The sequence below is a fragment of the Oreochromis niloticus genome, linkage group LG16 (assembly GCF_001858045.2).
Source record: "Oreochromis niloticus isolate F11D_XX linkage group LG16, O_niloticus_UMD_NMBU, whole genome shotgun sequence".
NCBI classification, from domain to species: domain Eukaryota; kingdom Metazoa; phylum Chordata; class Actinopteri; order Cichliformes; family Cichlidae; genus Oreochromis; species Oreochromis niloticus.
In genome coordinates, this window is record NC_031987.2 from 14,372,003 (window position 1) to 14,394,041 (window position 22,039).

General features: G+C 40.7%; 1 protein-coding gene across 7 annotated transcripts in view; it reads right to left on the minus strand.

Moving 5' to 3' along the window:
• Positions 1–22,039, minus strand: part of igf2bp2a (insulin-like growth factor 2 mRNA binding protein 2a) — a 54,917-nt gene that overhangs the window by 31,518 nt on the left and 1,360 nt on the right. For 4 of the 7 annotated variants that reach the window (XM_019352867.2, XM_003447350.5, XM_003447348.5 and 1 more), the window contains exon 2: positions 21,565–21,625. In XM_019352867.2, the coding sequence (XP_019208412.1) occupies positions 21,565–21,625 (61 nt within the window). Of the gene's footprint in view, positions 1–6,069; positions 6,219–21,564; positions 21,626–21,710; positions 21,850–22,039 lie in introns of those variants that run through there. The other 3 variants (XM_025904007.1, XM_019352870.2, XM_019352868.2) reach the window with 2 other exon arrangements.

Here is a 22,039-nt window from a genome sequence, read left to right on the forward strand (position 1 = left end):
TGGAATCATTTCAGAATAATTTCCTAATTTCTTAGGAAATGATTCTGAATTAATGACTATTTAATAATATCTGGGTTGAAATGGTTTATGGTTGGGCACTGGTGCAGCGGTGGTTCATTTTCTTCTTTCTTAGTGGAGGAGGCGCTTGCTGCTTGTTCAGTGTCATTTCACTTAAGTATGTTCATAGAATTGAAGCTAACCATAAAAAGAACGACATTGCAGTGACTTTGGTTTGCAATTTACAAACCATTATCACATGTCAAGACTGAAGCACAATATAACCATAACCAATAGACAATCAGCAAAACCAATGCCTGCAAGAATCAAAGGAGGGCAAAAAGCCCTCTGTCTTTTGCTTTCCAGATTAGTTATAGATAATCAGTACCCTACAACAGTCTCATACAGTTAGATATAAAATGCATCCCGATTTTCGAACCTATTTTAAAGTATTTTTGGAGACATGCAGCCCTGAAAATGAGACATAACTTGCCACTGTAATTTACTCTTAAAATGGACTGATTATGCTCACTTCCATCTCCACGTTTTTAATCCCAGGACTAAAGTAGTTCTAAATTATTTACAGTTTGAAAAATAAATCCCTTTTTGACCTTATATAGAGCCTAACAACCTGTCAATCACAAATCATTAGCAACAGTTAGACCCGCCCCTTCTCGTCAAATCCAACTTTTTGTAACTGAGATGGCAATGGCAGAAACCCTCTTTTTAAGATTTGAAAAACGTATGGGTAATATCACAGTAGCTACATATACTTTAGATACCATCTATGAAGAGAACGAAGCAAAAAACCCTGTAAAAGATATAAATTTACCACACACCAAGACTGTACTTGTGCATTCTAATTTAGAAAAGGCAAGCAAATTCAACTGAACTTCACAATGGGAAAAAGCTCATTTTAAGACATATCCTAATAAACCCCTAAAAGGCTGCACAGCATTTTCAAGCATAGCGGAAGAAACATTTTCTGGGTGAGCCATTTTGTTCACAGAGTCACAGATCTAGTGGCGCCTGACATGACCATATAAGCAGCTGACGTCAACCTAGCCCAAAAACAGGGAACAGGAAAAGAAGAAGAAGAAAACTAAGCGTTTACAGCAGTCTGCAACCTAATGGGGATTACTTGTACGCAGGCTTGAAACTTTGGCCATATTAAATATAAGCACCCATCATTTCCAGTTATGGCAAAACTGAGGACTGTTCAGTGGTGGGCAGATAATGTACTTTCAGAGCTTGTTCAGTGAAAACTGCTTGGCTAGATAAAAATGGCATTATAAGCAATGAGAAGACCAAACCAGTGAGCTGAAAGGCACTGAAATGCTCTATACACCTGAGGAAAACTGCAGAGTCAAGTTAGATTTCACTCAGTTTATGACTACAAGACACTTCTTTGACAACACATATGTCCCACACCTACATCGACAGGTTTCACAGGGTAAAAACATGGTCATATTGTAAAGAAACAAAATGTCTGTTTGTTTTTTTGGACTAAACGTATAGTGAAATATCAAATATATTGAAGGGTGCTACAGTCAACGTCTTCTGCACATGCAGCTTCACATAATGGTGTTTATCCCTCCAGTATATCCCATGATCATCAGGTAGAAAACAGGCAGTTGGTCTCCCCTTTTCCATTGTTCCCTAACTACATATTTTTCACACTGATGCTGCAGAGTGAACAAAGCTGCTGCTCCACGGTAGTGCTAACCACCTCATCTCGGTATGTAGCACTCAGGTGCCTGCTTCAGTTCCCCTCCCAGACCTCGTGGGGCGAGAACTCATCAGAATGCAGCAGGCTTACCTGCCTGCCTGTTTCTCTTCACGCATTAGTTTTCACCGTGGCACCAAGGCGGGGAGGCACAGGCCGAGAGGCATGCAGGTAGGCGCATGCGGCTCAGATGGAAGCCACAGCCTTCCTGTTGACATTTGTCTGTTCTTTGCTGTCGACGCTCACTCAGCTGGTTAATAGAAAGATGTAAATAAGGCAACACTGCATGTTGTTCCTCGTCATTTACATGTACGTAGGGACATTTCAAGACTAACTGCTGAACCAAGCAGTGACTCGGGGTTATATAATGAGATAATTACAAATGATTCAACAGATTTCAGTGACTCAGGTCAAACACGGCGTTCATGTCTGAGGCCCTGCTGTAGTGAAAGCTGGCAGTCCAAAATCATTAATTTTTCTGCCTGTACAATACAGGTAAGCTTGTAGATAAGCAGACTGCAGTTTGACTACAATAAAAGAAAAAAGAAAAAAAATGAATGAATGTTTACAATGCCACTGGTTCACCTCTCGTTATGCCAAAAGTTATTTGCACAGTGTGGCAGATATAAAATCATTTTCAGCTCTCAGGTGTAATCATCACAAATTAATTATTTTTTTTATTTTTTTAGTCAGAGCTACAATGCCACAGGGTGCCCAGCTGACAGAAAACACATTTCTCCCATCATGCCTGCTAAGCCAATGAAATGAGTATTTTTTTTAAAAATGTTTCATTTGCCCATAACTGTAGCATAATCCATTTCTATTTAAATGACAACCGTTTGCTTCAAACAATGCGACGGAGCACTTCATAATGACTGTAAAGTACATTCACACACCTTAAATCAAACACATTTTTTATTACTATATAAACACTTGTTTTGCTCAATTTTCTTTTGAGCAGGTGGGAAACTGACAAATGGCAATAACATGTCAGTGTTGTTTTAGGCCTTAAAATCTATTCTCTTAAGAGCTTAATAAATAAAAAATAATATAAAAACGATGCATTCTAAACAAGGCATAACTACTAGTTTGGTGTACAAATATTGAACAGTGTAATCAAATTTTTAAATTTCACAGTTGGAAAAGAAAAAAAAAAAAAACCCACAGCAAAGTGACTGTTGGTCAGACAAAACTTTGATCTGTGAGTTTCACTATTTACTGTGCAGGGTGTGGGCCAGCACACAGGCTGGACTTAAAATGTCCCTCCGCATTAGGGAAACAGACATCTTTAAGACGTTTCTTTAGCACATAAGCTACAATTCTAACTAAATTCATTATATTAACCTACAAGCACTTTTTCAAATTTAAGTCATATTGCTGATATATTACACTTAGTTTGAGGTTCTACTGTGAATTATCAGGATTAATTATCTTCATGTATTTTAATACAAGTAGAGATGTATGTATGTCCCTGCAGTGTAGCGCCAATAAATGTGTGTCACACATTTATTTTGAAAGGGAAAGAAAGAGTCTATTTTGGACAGTTAAAGTGAAAAAAGTGAAAAAAGCAGACAAGCACGACAAGGAAGAGGGAAGATTCAAGAAGAGATTACAAGTTTTTTAGACTAGTAGCAAATTTACGAGAAAACTCAAATAAATTTAGGAGAAAAAAAAAGGGGGGAAAAAATGTCTATTTTGCCCGTCAAGGAGAATAGCCTTTCAATAACAATAAAGAGAAATATGATGTCAATAAAATAACATGTAATAACTAATCCTACCATTAAAGCTTCAGCAGGCATGGTGCCAAGACTGATTATGTATGGACTAGAGTAATTTCGACCAGGCCTTGTAATTACAGAAGTTTTCAAAATTAAAGCTTCTGTTGATAACACGCAGATAAATGTTTGTGTAAAAATGAAGGAAACATAACTAATCTATCACTGTTACTATGTGATTTTGTACGTGGTGAAGACCAATATAGGTCATCCATTCACTTAAAGACAGAAATTCAAAGTGTAATTAAATACCTTCTTATTCAAAGCATTATTGTCATATAGAAGAGAGAAGAAGAGTGGGAGAAAGAAAGAGGCTGTCGGGTGAGCTACACTAACTGGTATCAACAGAGAGCGAGAGAGACAGCGGCGCACTGCGCTGTAAATTCATTAACTTCTCTCGAGAGAAACCGCCTATGCTTTCAAGGAGAAAATACAACAGGCACAAATTTTCAGCTAACTCCCGTCTTCTCTATTGTTCGAGGTTTTTCTACTTTCAATAGAAAACGTAGCTATCTGCTGCACTAAGTGACTTCATCCTCACTCTAGCCCATTACCTGTTTTTTTTTCCTGCAGAGGCAGAAACTAACGTAATATCCCTACTGTTTAAAAATAATAATAACGTGAAAGTCTAAATATAAATGCAAGAAAAACCACATCCATTAATTACAGGTGACCTACTTCTTAACAACTCTCAAGATAAAATGGTTTGTTGTTTTTTTCCACTGAGGCTTCTGGTGTAAAAAAATCTCAAACAGTCTGAGAAAACCATCCAGGCTCAGTGTACCTAAAAACCCCTGAAGCCCTAGAACATCACGCTCATGTCACGAGGTATGGGATCCACATCAGTACACAATGCATATAAAAAAAAAAAAAAAAAAAGCTAAAGAAAGTTTCTTCGTCTCTTGAACAACAACTGCTCTTAATCGTGACATGCATGCTCCAAATGAATAGGTATCTGTCAGCGTGACATAGGCCGTTTATGCTTTCAGAAAGGAAAACAAATTCATATTTATTTTAACTACTTCAAATAAAAGGTAATGAAAAAAAAATCTCAGTTGCTTGTTTTAAAGGTGGGGCCCTAACCTCTTAGATCCACCTACAATACTGCTGTAGAGCCTCGGCAACACAGAAACACACTAGGAAAACAGTCAACAATATCCTGGCAACCACAGATCACTAAGGAAAAATGTTTATTCCCTGAGCACTTGAACACGTACGCTGCACACCGGAAACAGAATGGTCACCTTCTGTAATACATTTCAAAGGGTGCAACATTTTGAAAGAGAAGACACTCGATTTCCTGTGTGTGAGACACTTATCACACTTTCACTACCACTCAGCGCATAATCGATGAGTGGCTGCCAGCAACCGCTCGCACACCAATCTGAGAATACGCATTCGTCCCTAGCGACCACAGGTTGCCAGGCCTGCCTGACTGAGGCCAGCAGACAAACTACAAAGAAGATTAACAGCACTGGTGTAAGGGACTGTTTACAAAGCACAACACTAAAAAACAAACACATTCAGGTATAAATTCACTCACATACAGTGGGTTTTCTCCCCTCACCAAAAGCATTTTACACATTTGTGATATCCTGCTGATAGTACTGCCATACAATGTGCAAATGTGCTTGCAAGCCTTTTATTTATTTAAACTATTAAATTTCAATGTACAATAATGGGACTAGACATAATTGGAGGAAAAAATTATTTACAGTAGATGTCTATAAGAAAGTGCAGTAACTAAATTTAATGAAGGGCCTCCATTCTTATTTCCTTCAATGCAATGTGCAAGCACAATGGAGGACCCCTCCAGGAGACAAGTTATTACTGAATTTAATAAATGTAATACGTATGTATTAACTTTTTTAAATAAATGGTAAACTTACCCTGAATGAATATACATTTGGAGGAAAAATGTGCCTTTCATCGGACTTTTTTTTTTTAACCATTGGCCTTAAGTGCACTAATAATACAACCCTTTTTGTTTTTAAGATAACACAAACAAATGTTGTGCTAACATTTAAAAAGAAAAAAAAAAATCCACATGTAAAAACAGCCTACTAGAATTAAATGAACTAAAGGCCTCTGAACACAAAGGCTTTCCGCGCAGCCGCCATCTTAGCTTCCATTGATTTTCCTTAAATACTGTACTTATCTCAGATAACTTTCATTTCAACGGTCACCAGGAAATGGGAACTGTATGTTTAGTAACACTAGACAAATATGATAAAGAAAGCCTAAAACTCTTTATCCACCTCGCCTCAAAATACCGTTTTAAAGAGCTTATTTGTTTTTAAAAACCGGACGCTCGACCACCCTTTGTCTGGGAATTAGTGCCACGTATCTCTTCTGTAATGTCTCTGGTGGAATAAAGAAGTCTAAATTATTTAAACAAAAAAAGTTAAAAGAACCAGACCTGTTTTAACTGACCAGGCTTTACGTAAAACGTTCACAGCTGATATCTGCTGACTTACATTCACTAATTACCGTAAGCTAAACCACTCATAGTTAACGATGTAAACATAATACAGGCTAGCGCTCTTTTCTTGCTAATGTGGGTTACGTTACCTTTTTTTCCTCATGCTGAGAGAAGCTGCTGTTTCTTGTTTGTGCTCACAATTTGCCATGTAGAAACCTAGCAACAACAAACGTTGGGGGGAGCTTCTAGACACGACTGCGAGGTCGCGACCAAGCGCTGGCCAATGAGGAATGTTTGAGTCTGCCCCACATCATTTCCGGTTTCACACACACTCTCTATTCCCACTTTCGTATCAAATCCCTACTGTTCTGAGTAATAAAGGAGAAAACATCCAAAAAACATAACACAAACAGCATAAACAGCTGTTCTTAAGGGAATAGTATTCTATTAGCCTATATTAGTCCTCCCAAATTAATACATATAAATCTAATTTTCAAACTGTTGTTACACTTGAATGGGATGGGACTGCAGGAGTCCCATGTGAAAATTTAAAAAAAAGTAAAATAAAGTCTTAAAATCTCTTCTATTTTGTGTGTATATATATTAGCATTACGAGTTTCCAAAGGTTTATGGCTCAAACGAGGAGCCACCTATTTACCTGTATTTTGCGAATCCAAATTATTATAACATAAGATAATCAGTAAAAAAAAGATGTACAATTTATTTTTCCTCAAAAACTTTTAGAATTATATTTATTTCTAAAGTTAAATACTGGACAGACTTCTGCTGCACTGAAAAGTAATTTCTCTGTGCTAATTAAAAAAAAGTTAATTGTGTAAATTGCATGGCTGCCAAACTTGCTGTGATTTCACAGATCACGCTCACGGGAATGAGTGTTACACTCATAACTAAGCGTATAGGCTAATTCACGAGGGACGTGGAGCATTATGTGTAATCCTGTTCAAAAAGTAATTTCTGGTAATCACGCAAAATGCAGAAAACATTCAATCAGCTGCAATTACAGCATTTACATTTTAATGCGTTGGGGCTCAAACCACTTCCCTCACCACTGAGCCACAAGCAACAGAACAAAAAGGGAGCGGGGGTGGGGGGGAAAGGAAGAATAATAAACAGAAAGATAATTCAAGAGCGCTCTCCTCATGTGCTGTCCTGTCCTGTGCACATCAAATGCCTGCCGGCTCCTCCAGAAACCGAGGACCCTTCTGAGTCCCCGTCACAAAGCACAAAGTCAGCACAGTCAGTGACAGACATACAGCCAGACCACGGGGACACACAAGCACATCCAAAACACACTAATGTACAGTATAGCGGACTAGTTTGTCTACTCCTCTCTACATGCACACACTGATGCATTTCCTGTGTCTGCCTCTCACACACCTCAGTGCCTACAGCTACTGACAGGTGGATACCAGCTCATACTGCGGCGGTGCAGTGTGTGGGTCCGCTGCTAGCTGCTCCTCATGGCTGCTTCTGTTGCTTTATGTTGAGTTGTGCAGCTTGTTCCTGAGGTCTCATCCTTTAATCTGCCAACCATAAGGTATTATACCGTAGCTGGAAGGCTCAGCGCGTCAGCCATAGGTGTAGGTCCCAGGATCAATAACGCATGCACACCACTCAACATTACGCAAGCCCTCAAACTGTTCCTGCTTTCTGTCTGCTGCTCTCTCTACAGTCTGTCTCTCAACGTCTCCGTCTTACTTCTCCCTCCAGCTCCCTCTGGAGAGCAAGCTTTACTTGTTCACACACACTTGAATGCACTGCCCCCCCACCTCCCCCACCCCCATCTGCAGGGAAGTTCCTAACAGAGAACGAAAATACGCACGGTAACTAGCAGGAGGTGAGTGAAGATTCATCCTCTGGGAAACAGAAACCCTGTACGTCTGGTCAATGAGCAACATCTTTCAAAACACCCCTGCCAGTCGCAGCTGCCGTCACTGTGGAGTCCTTAATCTCCAAACATCGACACAACGCAGCTTTTGGAAAGAGTGTGTTCTCAAACACCGGGTCAGGAAATCAGTGCCAAGTTTGGGGAAAGTTTTATTAACGATGCCTCGGTCACCGTGTTTGTTTAAAAATTTGGTGGGTTAACTTTATTTTAGCTTACTTTGTATATTTATACAGGTTTATACCTATTCTTTTGCAGTCTTCCTTCTCGCCTTTATTAACGCTTTAGACAAATTAAATTAAAGAAGCAACACCTGAACTTTAATCCCGCAGCATTTAAGTGTTTATTTAAAATGCCGCAAATATCGGAAATAATAATTCATTTAAGAGTTGGAGAAAACTAAAAGCAGTTAAACATTAATTAATCAATAAATATTCAGCTGATTGTTGAAACATTCATTTTAACACCTCAGCGCTTTTAATAAATGCAAAGTCCCAGCAGTGTTAGCAACGCAAGAAAAACAAAAAATAATAATAAAATAACAAGCACACATTAAAAGTAAATTCTTTTGCTCGCATTTGACAAGAGCAAACTTAAAGTAAACTTTCCATGAATGTGACACCTTTTTAAAAATAACAATGCGAGTGATGAATAAGAAAAAGATCCAGTGACAGGTAGGAACAGTAGGACTGACTTACAGCAATTTTACATAACTGGGTTAAGTGTGGTAAAATGCAGTAACGGTGATAAGCCATCAGGAGATTAAGAAGGAGGTGGGATTATGTACAGTACATAGGACGCACTCGTGCAGGCTGGGGGACGCTAGTGCATGCCGGTTTAAGGTTAAAATAACGTGAACAGGCCCCTCTATTTAAAAGAGGGAGTGTGTGGAGGGGGAGCAGCGTGAAGGAGAAAGAGCCGCTCATCAACCCCTCTGTTTTCCTCACTGTCCTCTACGGGGAAAAAAGAGCAGTTTTCAATGTTTATGGCCATCCGGCTCCACGAGGGGGTGGAGTCAAATGGATTAGAGCCTCCGATACATTAATTACATTATAGTGCTCCTCCCAAAACCTTAGATCATCTTGTGTCACGTGACTCACAAGTGGCTGAAGTGGCATTATCCCTGTCAGACTTTAATCCTGCGGCTAAAATGGCTCCAAATCCTGATCTGCTCTGTGAAATGAGGCGGGGGGCTCGACAGGAAGCGTACAGGAAATAGAAAGGATTCAGAGCTACGTGTGCTTCAGCGCGAGGAGCAGTTGATTTGGGTGAGGAAGGAGGAGTTTGGCTGATGCCTGCACACTGTGTGGGAATGTAGTATATAGACTAATTCAATTTTGGAAGCTGCTGACAGGGATACCGGCCCTGATCGATAACCAATAAATACTTGTGTAAATATCCTAGGATGACATCGATACCTCGGGTTAGGAAGCCGATCTGCACAACAGCGGGTAGCGGGTGGAAATGCCTATTTGCGTGGCTAGCATTTAAAGTGAGACAGAGAAGGCGAGAGAGAGTTATTGGCGATTGTGAAAAAGCCTGAGGGAAAGGTTTGTTGTTCTAGTCTCTTATATATGGGACTAGAAGGAGCTCAGTGGAGCCTAAACGTCTGCCAAGCTGCAGCAACTCTTCAACGCGCATGAAGTTGCGGCCCGAGTAGCAGTTTATGTTTCTTTACTGTTTGCTTTCCAGGTTTGATTATGTAACAAACTGCTACAACTTGCGAACGCAACACAAAAACAGGATATATTGTATATAAGGGTCAGACTTCTGCCAAATCTAATGTGCAGTTTTACTTAAAGACAATCACAGGCTGAAAATAACCCCCTTTAAAGATCCGCATTTCTTAGATCCACCTGAGTTGCAACCAAAATATTAATAACAATGACAGAAAGTCACTGATTTGCCAGGCAGGATGTCAAAGTCCACTCATTTAACAACTGTTTCTAGTCCCACTCGAGTTTACGCCACTCCTCCACAGAAACACCAAAACAAATCTGCAAGTATTTACAGGCCGGCTGCTTTCATCATTCCTGGCAGAAAACAAACGAGCCTGGTTCCCCTCTTTAACAAACACCCTGTCTAAGTTGAAGGGGTTATTAGGAGTGAAGGCTGTTCTGAAAAACGGGCTGCCAGTTCTTCAAGACAACCACAACAACTGCCCTGAAAAGCACCATCTCGGTGTGAAGGCCCTGGCGGATCCGAGCATGTGACAGCCACATAATGGTGATGGGATCATTCGTCATGATCAGACCTCACATCTGCAGCGGTGGATTGTATTTTACAACAACAAGCGAAAAGACGGCAAAAGCAAATAAAACTGCATTTTTTCCCCTCAGTGGCATTTCTGTGATTTGATCAAGTCAGGGTCCGTGTGTGTGTGTGTGTGTGTGTGTGTGTGTGTGTGTGTGTGTGTGTGTGTGTGAGTGAGTGAGTGAGTGAGAGAGAGAGAGAGAGAACCTGGCTTATGAATAGGCATACGCCGTCTTTAATAATGTACCATAATAAAGGAGGAAACTGTAACTGTGATACTGTAAATGCTTCACAAATGCCCGGGGTTTGTTTCTTTGTGCTTCTATCAAAGGGTACGACAATTGCGCTTGACAAAAGGAAGAACAAACACAAGTCCCTTCTAATTACACTTGTGTCATCTTCAGTGGCTCCACATCTGCACCACCGCTGTCTCTTCATCAACAATCTACCCTCTGAAGCTTGTCACTCTATTTCCCTGTAATTTATCGTCCCGCAACGTTAAGCGACCGGAAACCTCCCAGCCTGGAGTCACTCCTCACACCACTTGAAACAAAACCATCTCAGTTGCCATCACTGAAATGAACTCTTGCTTCCCACCGGAGGGGCGGTGGTGGGGGGAGGGGAGGGTGGCAGGAACACGGAGGCACAATACACACACGCAATGACACGGCCACACATACGGCTACTGTTGTTGAAGGATCTGAATGGCGGCAACCACAACTCTACTAAGAATAAACCGCCTGTCTCCGTTGCACTATCTGATATGGCGGCTCACATTCAGCTTACTATACATAACATACAGTGCTAAGCTATTTACACCAACATAGCAGGCTTCATTCTGCATTACCACTCCGTGCCAGGGGAGCAGTGGCGTCACAACCAGCGGGAGGCAGTGGGGGACAGTTCACGCAATCTAGGTGGCAAAGCATGTACATGTGAGAAGGAGGAGAGGAAATGCAGGGAAGACAGGCACCAAATACTGCAGTGGAAGAAGTGTGTGATAGTCCCTGGAGAGAGGTGGTGAGCTGCAGCTGGATCTTTTGGAATTTATCATTATTAAAAATAAAAATCACCTGCGCAGAAGCGTGTTAACAGAAGCGGCTCTGGTCGCACCGTGCTTAAAGGCAAAGACCCTCTTTAACTTTCCCAACACTCTGAACAAGAAGAAACGCATGGCTGCCTCAGTATCAAATATTTATTAACCTGGTGGGCTGAAGATGCCCTCGTTTTTGCCTTCAGGTTCTCAGATTGTGCTCCTCAATGCACGCTTGCTTCAAGTTTAATTGGATTTGTGTGAGCGTGTGCTTCGTTTAACCTGACAGGGAGAGCTCATTCATCAATCAGTGTCATAATGTTGTTTGCATGTGTGAGACAGAGGCCCTGCGTTGCTGGATGGGCAACCACGGCAGCATACATGCAAGGAGACCACGATAAACACACACACACAAATTAATCAGTCAGCTGCTAACTCACATTACTGTTTGGCAGTTTCCTGCATGCTGTTTCACCACGACTTAATTACAAATATGTGAATGTAACAATTTAAAACTCACAGGAAGGACATACAGTTGGATTCCTCGTGTACGCTATGCTACGCAGCAGCTCCTGCACCCACAGGAATCCCTTAGAATAGACTTTTTAGTGAGATGCACACAGATTGAACACTTCACAATAAATTGCTTAACTCCTCCTGAGATATATTAGCTAAGGGTCAGCAAGACGACAACTATTTACAAGCTGATACTGTTTCTTTCACATTCTGCTCACGGCTCTTTTTGTGCAGCTCTGCTGCATCTATATGAAAATACTCTCCAGCTCTGCCTGCAAACTGCCGTTTGGTCTGATACAATCAAAAGGACTCCCTTAAAGTCCCTCGTGTTTCCATGCAAATGCGAGACTCCTGTCATTCCATTTGCTTATCGCTATATCCAGTTTTCTCATACATGTTTTTCTCTTCCAAAAGCAAATGACTGGGTATTGGCGTGAACTTGGCCACTTGGCAGGGCTGCAGATGGATTTGTCCAACTCTCCAGCTCCTGCCTGTTGCTTATCACCCAACTCATCACTGGGCTCACCAAGTCAAAGTCAGGCTCAGGCATACCAGTGTAACACAACAGGCTTCACTGTATATCACAATTCACAAATGCAAAGCAGCACTGCTAACACTGACATGGCCCAAGGACACTGTAACTAAGAACCACAATTTTTAAAAGTGGCAAAAACTCAATCACAAAGAGAGAACAAACATGCTTCCTCTTAATAAAAATGAATAAATCCGTCAAAGAACAGATTGACATTTTGGCTAAGGTTTATTAGTTTTCATGCTGACACAAAGTCATATATGCAAAATATATAGATACAAAAACACTGGATGATTGTGTTTCTCCTCATGCTGAGCTATTCCTGCACATTTAGATTCCATCAATACATCTTCCCTGCAAATGTTTCTCTCATTTTTACTTTCCAATCCAGTATTGCATTTTAAAGCAATTATTTAATTGCCAAGCAAACCGCCAGCAATTACAGCATAAAACTGTAAAAACACAGCAATGACCATCAGAACTCGATCAGCAGGGACACATCTCACAACTTATATATATATTTAATTTTGTAATTATTTTTTTTAGTAAGTCTGAGGAACAGACAGCTTCAAAAGAAGACAGTTTAATGTGACTGCTTCCTGTTTAACATGCAAAGTAAAAGTAGCCGTTTGGGTAGAGTATCTGAAAATGGCATACTAAACATTTAAAGCAGTCTGATATTCAGTCACTCGGCTTTAAAACTAAAATGTGATTTTAGGGATTCGTCCAGCTCTGTGTGGGTTGGGATGTTTTTGCTAAGTTTTATTTTAATGTTATGGCTGGATACAAGTGAAGGAGGTGTCTCGCATTCAGCATGGGGAAGAAGATCGAGTATCTTAAGATTTCAAATAAATATAATTTGATATATTTTTTTAAGAAGTGGTCATACATGGTTAATGTGAAAATATACATGATTTCAATGAGATTTAACGTTTAATGTGATTTGCAACAGCCGGAAATCCTAATGATTGCGAGCAGACCACACACACCCTGCTGAGAGAGGACACTAACAGCCTCACACAGCCTCCCCATGAGCCTCAGTGACGGGGAAAGAAATGCTGCCCTCTATCAGCAGTGCGCATTTCTCCCTATAAGTATGCATGTGGGACATGCTCATCTTTGACTCGGAAGTCCTCTCTGTGGCTTCCTCTTCCATCAGAAACAGTGCGAAACAGGGAAAGCACAATAGCCGGACTGTGCTCTAGGTTGTGTTGGAGGCTCAGCTGTGCGATGACCCTACTGTAGATGACTTGTTCTGATGGCGGTGGCAGTGGTAGTGATTCTGCTGCATACATATGGAAAAGGGTGGAAATGACGGCCGCGAGTGGGCTCATAAATAAGAAAGGTCACAAAAGGGCTGCGGCTGTGACATAGATGGACAGCCCATTCAGCAGTTTTCCCTGCTGCACTTGTGGAAAGAAAATGAGCACTTGAAGGTTTCAGTGAAGTGCCAGCTTTGCACAGGCATTTTTATTGAGGCACCTTACTCGGCTGTGAATTCACTGTCATATAAAATCAGCACTCTGACCACTGCGCCGCCCATATCCCAAGCCACGGACACACGCCTAGACTGCACTCTCCACTCTCCTGGGAATGGATGGAAATTACAGGATGCCCAAACTGACAGCAGTTTGTGACAAACAAAATCCGTAATCATACAATTTTGATATCAAGAGTTATTAAAGTGATCGGGTGTAGGGTGAATCTCAGGGGGTTCTATTAAAAAAATAAATAAATAAATAAAAAGCAGGAAACTTTTTGTTTTGCAGCTTGCGAGGTCCTTCTATTCACCGGAGCGCTTTGGGTCTAATTTCTGAAAGCCTTAATCGTTCGAGCTCTGCTTCTTTAACTAAAGCAAAACACTCAAAACTGGTTTCCGTGGCAACGCGGAACAGTTGGACCTGAATACAGCGCGACCTGTAAACACACATGGACACGCGCACGCATTCACAAGCACAATGACACAGTTTTGCTCCCACATCAAGATGCTGTAAATGTCAGAGGACTGTATCTTGTGGCATTTCTCTTCGCGGATAAATATCAAACGATGTTACTGCAGCTACATGGGGAAAAAAAAAAAAAAAAAAAAAAGCTGTCTGGAAATCTGGAAGTTCCTGGAAATGAAACTGGGTTTAGAAACTTTTGAGTGGGGCGACCAGCCTAAAGCGCACTTTGTGTTCAGACTCAAATGAGTTGGATTTCTGCAAGAAAAACTGCCTAATATTGGCAATAACATTGTTTTTCAGGGTAATAAATGCCTTCTGAATAAACACATATAGCTGCTATTTAGCTCCTAAAAGAAGAGAAACTTCACTCTCATCACACCAAATGCCACCAAAGTCTCACAAATGGTAGCGCCACCACCAGATTTTGTTGCTATTGCATCTGTTTTGTGCTCTAACGTGAATAATAATGTGTATCGGCTCAGAAAAGTTTCAACTCCTTTCCAGTACTTTTATGATCAAATAAGGGCAGCAGACAGCCGTTTACTGCAAAACTCCAAGCTCACGCAGGAAAACATACCAAATGGGCAAAACCTTTTCTTTCCTTTTTTTTTAAAGCAACAGTTTTAATTTAAAGGTATTAAAAGTCATCTTCACATGATACGATCAGGCAAGTTATGTTGTTTTGTTTGTTTTTATTCAGTTTTTTGGTCTTATTTGCCAGGCGACCCTGTTGGTAAATGCTTGTGAGAAGAGGTGCCGCTTTTCAAGGACTCCACGAATCCCTGCATAGCTTGTGTCACATGGTGCCATTGTGCAGTTTTATAGATTGTTTCGAACAATGCATTAACCATACTCGCACCGCCACATTCTGCACAATTTACTCAGTGCATCTCGTTATTGTACCTCGGCCAGAGAAATCCACGTGTCTTTTAAGGTTCTCTTTCTATTTAAGCTGTCTTCCTTGCCTTCAGTGTCTCCACATTGTTTTGCGGCTTCAGAGCATTTATATTGGAACAACAGCATGTGCAATCTCTGGCCATGTTACCCAATGTTAACAGTAGCCTTACAAAACAAGCTGATAAAGAAATTTTCCCCATAGTTGCCTGCTAGGCTGTGGCTATGTCTTTAAATATCATTTCCATTCAACGTTCAACTATAATTGTGTATTTTTATTTTCCTAAACATATGTATAGCCTGCATTAAAGAAAATGGAAAAAAAACAAAACACCTAATATAATGATCATAAAACATGACCAAACATTAACAGTCTGGAGCCCTGAATAACACAGGAGAAAAAGAGAAAAGAAACAAACCAACAGGTCACCCAGCATCTTGTTTTATGGATGTTTGTGGTTGTTTTTGTCCCTGCAATCAGTCAACATCTCCTTGTGGAAAATGTTCATGTTTTTGCCATCAATTCGAGTCTACCTGGTAATTTTTTGCCTGTCTGCTCTCTCTTCTTTCTTTTTTTCTACCCATTTGGTTGTTTTTCCTCTCTTTGGAGCGTTCAACATTTTATTCCTTTATTTTAAAATTTCTGTAAGTAATGTTAATTACAGGCATCCTGGTACCGGGGCTCTGGATTAAACCAGGTAGGTACAATAATCATCTCTGATACTAACAGGTCAACTACCAGTCAACCAACGGGCAATCATGTCTAACAGAAATTAGTTCCACTGCTACATCTCTACTTTAAAACCAAGGTAAGAGAATGAGAAAAGGGTGAAAGCCAGACAGGGGTGAATCTTTAGGCAGACAGTATTCCCAGCTCACAGTTTTAAGCCAGTGACACAGTGCCTCCTCTGCATGTAAGCATTTTTGGCTCTGGGCTCGCTCCATGTCAGACTCTGATTGGCTCCTTGGAAGTTTTCACCTGTTCAAAACCCATCAGAGCTCTGAAGTAGTATCAGGGTAGCAGTTTTATATGGTGATGATATGGGACAAGGACGGGATCTGCCTGTGTGAGAAATGCCACCTGCTGTACGCCTCAGCTGCCCTCCCCTCCACAGACACCACGCCTTTGTGTGCTGGCACACTGAAGGGTAGAAACACTAAACTTTGCATCCGGCATGTTGCTTTTAGCCGGGATTCCCCACAGCTTCTCTGTCTCTCCTGTGTCATCCTGTGTCATGTTCAACCATTATATTCACATAGCGCACGCGCACACACACACACACACACGAGGGAAACCAGCCTGAGCAACAGAGGGATGATGTAGAAAAGGAAAGAGAGACCTAGCAGCTGTTACAACTTTCAAATGACTTCCCTAAAAAAGAACTTGGGTACAAACTGTGGCACTCATAATCATGACTTATAAAGTCATTAAGCATTCATGTTCAGCACGTTTTAGATTCCAGTATTTCATCAAACCCTGTTTAGCATAACGGCGTCCCCAAACAACCGCTCCAAACAGCCTGACATGGCAGCGCTCACACTTTTCTCCAAGCAACCGGTAAACTAGGCGACATATCTGGCATACCTGATAGACAGGTGTGCCACCGAGCACCTAGTTGATTAGAAATGCAACTTTTTAGTCTTGATAAGTTCAGAACTTCAACTTTTTCTATCATCTTCTACAGAAAGCCAATGACAGCATATCTTCAGGGACAAACTCACAGATTGAAATAAAATGTCCTCAGGTGTCTCAGTTCAAGGCAACTTTAAGCCTCTCGTCTTTAATCATTGAGGGTTTCATTTCCCTTTCACAGACTTCTTTTTCATTACACTTTTTATCCCATCGTGATAAAAATTGCAGCAGCAATGCACGACTGTGAGGTCACAAACAAAAACACAGAGCTGTCCCCTTCATCTCCCATTTGGATGATGCTTACATAGCACCTCTCTAGTTCTTTCTTCAGGTGAAACCATCTCCAAATAGTGAACAGTCCTGTTTTACTTCCCTTATTTCTTGCATATTTGGACGGCTTAGTCAGAGACTAAGTCATCAAGTCAGAGCAATCCTCCTCATTCCAGCCACGCCTTCCACACCTCCTCACTATGGCTCTGGAGAGTCATCTAGCCGATTATTTAAATCCTGGTTGTAATGGGTGTAATGCTACAGGAACTATTAGTCATGCAACAGGTTGCAGTGAAACGTGAGTGGCAGCTCATTGAGAAGTGAGTTTCTACAGACACTGCTGTGATACACGTAAGCTTCTGTTATAATAAAAAAAATAAATACATTTTTTTTTAAAAGGTGTTTCAAACTCTCAGGGAGCTTAAACAGCAATCCCACAGCTACAGCAGACACACAATGAACTCACAATTCTCTCACATCTAATCTCGCTGCTCCCTTAAGCTATGTACTCTGTTGCACTAGCAAGCCTGTTATCACTTCAGGAGAGAAAATATACTCTTCCACTTTCATGAAAAAAGTTAATAATTGCTATACAAATTTAGCAGAGTTGTAGAGGCGCTGAAATTTGAAATGCAGTAGCCTGAACATAGAAAAAATAAAAGCCCAAGGCTAATTTCTAAGAAGAAAATTGTCATTTTTTTCTCCTGTAATTGCTAATGAAGAGCAATTTCATAAGCCATAACTTTTATAACACAAGATCTCAATAGGGGATACATTTGTATGGAAGATTAAACATGTGTGGGATCTCCTCCTAAATAAAACGGATCACTCTGAGGGATCACTCCTTATGGACAGGTGAGAGGCGACAGGAGGAGGAGGAGGGTGCAGCGGATGTGGCTTTAGAGGAGAGCAATACAGTACCTCCTGATATCACTCCAGACAAAACCAGAGCCTGAATTGGAGAGCTTCCCCTTCGCCCAGGATCAACTGGGGAGTATTAATGGATTCTGAGTGGATCAACTGATGGCTATCGTATTTCGGTGTTTTGACTCAGTGTGCACAGACAACCCAACACACACATCTGCACGGGCACCACTGTGGTGCAATGCAGATGTTTACACCACGTCGTAGTATCCCATTATTAAAAAAAAAGAATGCGCGTCTTGTAATCGGCCTGGCTTTATTAAACAACCGTTAGCTAGCTTAATACTTAGATGAAGAGCACAAAACAGCTCATTAGAAAGACAGTGGTGTGTAGCACAAGAGTTAGCACTCGGTCACAAATGTATCACATTTTCATTTAGGCATGTCAAAGGTGCCAGGAGATAATTGGAAGGAGGAAAAGTCTGTTTTTGTCACTGAACAAGCAAGTAAACAAGCCTGCATAATATTACAGGTTTGCAAGCACCACCTTCACATGCTTACTATCATTGACTGACTATTGATCAGGCTCACAGCAAGCGCTCACATTGGTCATTTTGCGTGCAACTCCAGCTCGGGTTTGATAGACAAGCAACACTGCATACGGTTTATGAAGCTCCAATATCAATTAGCACCAAGTCCCACTCTCCTGCCTCGTGTGCAGCACGAGCAACGACTGCAAGAAACTTAATATGGAGGACAAACTTTTTTTTATGATTTCTTGTGTAAAAACAGGCCACCATTAAAAAACAAAACAAAACACATGAGCAAAAATGCAACAAAGATATTTTGCTTAATTATAATATCAAACTAATTTCCTTTGCAATTGCACTCTAATTAGGAACATATAAATTAAGCAACTATTATAAAAGAAATATGGCTAATAATAATTATTCTTAAGCATACTGAATTTCTGTTTCATGACTTCCACTGATTATTGCTGCAATAAACAATTATTTTTAAAACCTACAATTATATATCAAGCTCATGTCAAGGCAATTAAATACATATAAAACACAGAGATTATTTAAAGTAAGAGTCCATTAACATAAATATATAAATTTGGAGTAACAATTGTCTTAACACTGAAATCTATATTAAGTAATCCATATTTTTAAAACACTAATAAAGTGCTACAAACAAACAGTTTCAGCAGATACAAGCCCCATAATTGTAAAAACTCTCTTTAAAATATGGCTACAAATTTGTAACTAATGATTCAACATTTCCAAGACAAGAAGCTTCCAAACTTCCCCAAATAAAATCAAAAGCTACTTTTATTCTTATAAATTAGCTCACAGCTCCAAAGATATTTGAAATGTGAACAAATAAACTGCACAGAGGTGAAATAATATTTAAATGGCAAACAGGACATCAAACCCACATGAATTCACACCTTTGTTTTTTTTCAGGTGATTTAAAAACACGTTTAAAAAGGCCCAGTCTTTCACTCATTAGCAAACCAAAAGTTAAAAAGCCACCATAATCAATCAGAATTTTTACCCTTTAAAACTGGTACAATTTAACTGTGAATCCATATATGGCTGTCAGCACAGGGACCTTGTTACACAACAAAACATAACTAAAAATATATAAACAAGCAGCAGCTGAAACTACAGCAGCCTCACAAAACCCAAGAAGTGCCAGCAGGCCTGAAGATGAGACATAAAGCTCACACAGCTTCCTAAATAACAAGACAAAAACTGATGAGCCCTGTGTAACTATATGCATTCAGCTCAGCTGCAATTAAATCCACGAGAATTCCTGCAGTTGTTAACATAATTATTTAAATGCAAGATTTAGAAAATACCACAAATAAAGCAAACAGCGTAGAATCGTCCTATATTATTACATCTAAATTGCATTTTCAATGATGTCTCGTAGAGCTTGAATACATTAAAAAAAAAAATTATACACGAAAAAGATGGCACATTTGCATTAACTGGAGGCCTGTAAATTATGATAATTAAATCTTATAGTGAACACAAAAAATACGCATTTTAATCTTTTTAAAATTTAAATCTGGGCGAACGTTTCTGTCGCAGAATCTCCAAACAAATCGTGGCGAACTTCTGCGGAGAGGGTTTTAAATTTAAATTCACTACTTTTTAAGACATTCTGTATTTAAACCAAGCGAACAACAACAACAGCAAACTATTAAGTTGCACCTCCAGTGTCACGTTGAGGCAGGCTCTGCGTTACAAAATGAACACCTATACGTATTCAAACAGCACTAGTATTGATCTCGCTGATATGGCGAGGATTCCGCTTTAAGGCCTTTTTCAGCACATGCAAGCACGTCCAGCAGCTGTACACACTGCCGATTGGACACATCGGGCACATGTATGGACATTTGCTCCATCTGATTCAGCCTATAGCCGTGCAGTGTGCAGGGCCATCATGGCAGCCATTATGAGGCTCTCCAACATTGCCATGGCCTACGTGCACATTAACTGTGGGGAGTGGCGCAGGCTTTTACACCATGTTGCGCCTTGCAGCTTACAAAACGTCTTTAGATCGAGCCTTAAAGCAAGGAAAACGACACAGCAGCTCGATCATTGTATATTTAAAGCATGCAGATTTTTCTCTACAGTGTTGTTAAGCAAAAAAAAGAAGGGAAAAAACACGAAGGGGCTGCTTAGGCAGGAAAGTAGAAAGCCTGCACTAGAGGGGGAGGACTATGCTGGAAGCACATAAAGTATGGGTCACGTGTTCCTCCACAAGGGGCTTGAATATTTACCTTTTTGTCACGCAATGTAGTTTTTCCCTATAGCCAATGGCATTGTTGTGAAAATGGGTGGATCTATAGGTGTCGAGGGAGTCTTTAGGCTGCGCAAACTGCCACATACGAGTGACTTTTTCAGGCGTTACGCGTAGGGGTAAAAAAAAATAGTTTCTTTCTTTAATATACCCAGGCATTAAAAAAATTAAAAAGCTCGTGGATTTCTTACGTTTGTGGGCAAGCTGACACAAACACAAGTACACAGCAGTGGTGTCGTGGTTGTGAAGCTGAGGGGCTGACCTATAGATTTACGCACTAAAACAGACAACCCTAGCTGCTTCTTCTTCTCTCTCTTACACACACAGCGTGACTCCCACATACATCCACACGCATGCATATAGGGGAGAAAGAGGCAGCTGATTGGTATGCATCACGTCGTGCATTGCAGTGCAACAGTCAATAAAGAAACCCAACTTTTATCGCCTACATATATGGAAAAATAACCTTGCGGAGGAAGAGGAGGTTAATACATAAACGCATTTGGACCACGTTAATTTCAGCCTAAACTTGGACCAAGTTTAATTTCAGCCTTTAGGTGAGATTTAATTAGGATATAATAATTATTACACGTCAAGCATGTGCGCGTGTGTCCATGTTTTACACTGGGATAGGCCTTGCTGCAAGATCACGCGATATGGCAGCAGCCACCGTGTGTTGTGCGGATGTTGGGACTAAACTGTTTCTTTATCGCCCTTTTCTCTTCCCCCAACACCCACCCACCCCTTCAACTCCCTTTGTCTAATCACCACACAATCGCAATTTAATCGCCAGGAAACAAAGCAGCAACAGCGTGGCAGAAATCACACACGGCAGCCGAGAAAAGAGGGAAAATCTGCTCGCTATATTTCTCAGCGGAAGCCTACAGGTCACACAAGTCTGCCATGGGGCACAGTATAGGCGTATGATACAATGCGTGTGTGTTTGTGGAGAACGTGTGTGTTACAGATTGTAGGCCTACCTTAGTTTTTTGGGAACAGAGTAGTCTACTTCTATCACCTTTCCGTGTAATTCAACTTTACCTGTAGGGACGAAAAACAATTGATAGTGTAGCGTTAGCTGTTGTGTTCATAAAAGTAACAATGCAAGCTGGGTAGGCCTACACACCAACACTTTGAATCACTTCACCAAGTAGGTGCGTCCCCATTCAAAATAGCCAACCCCTGAAAAAAGTAGTGTACACGGGCTCGTTGTGTGCGCGGCGGCGGACAAACTGTATACGTTTACATTAATCCCAACTCGGGGTGAGGTCCTGTGGGTGACAATTGGGGGGGTATCGGCGCCAAAATGAAGCATGATAAGCTTATATACTATGGGGAAAATGGGCAGCCATGCTTTCCACTCCCACAACCCTCACAGTGCAATGAGGGATATTTTTTTCAGCTCCCAGTAAAGAATGCAACATCAAAAGAGGAGATGGTTTGCAAAGGAGAATT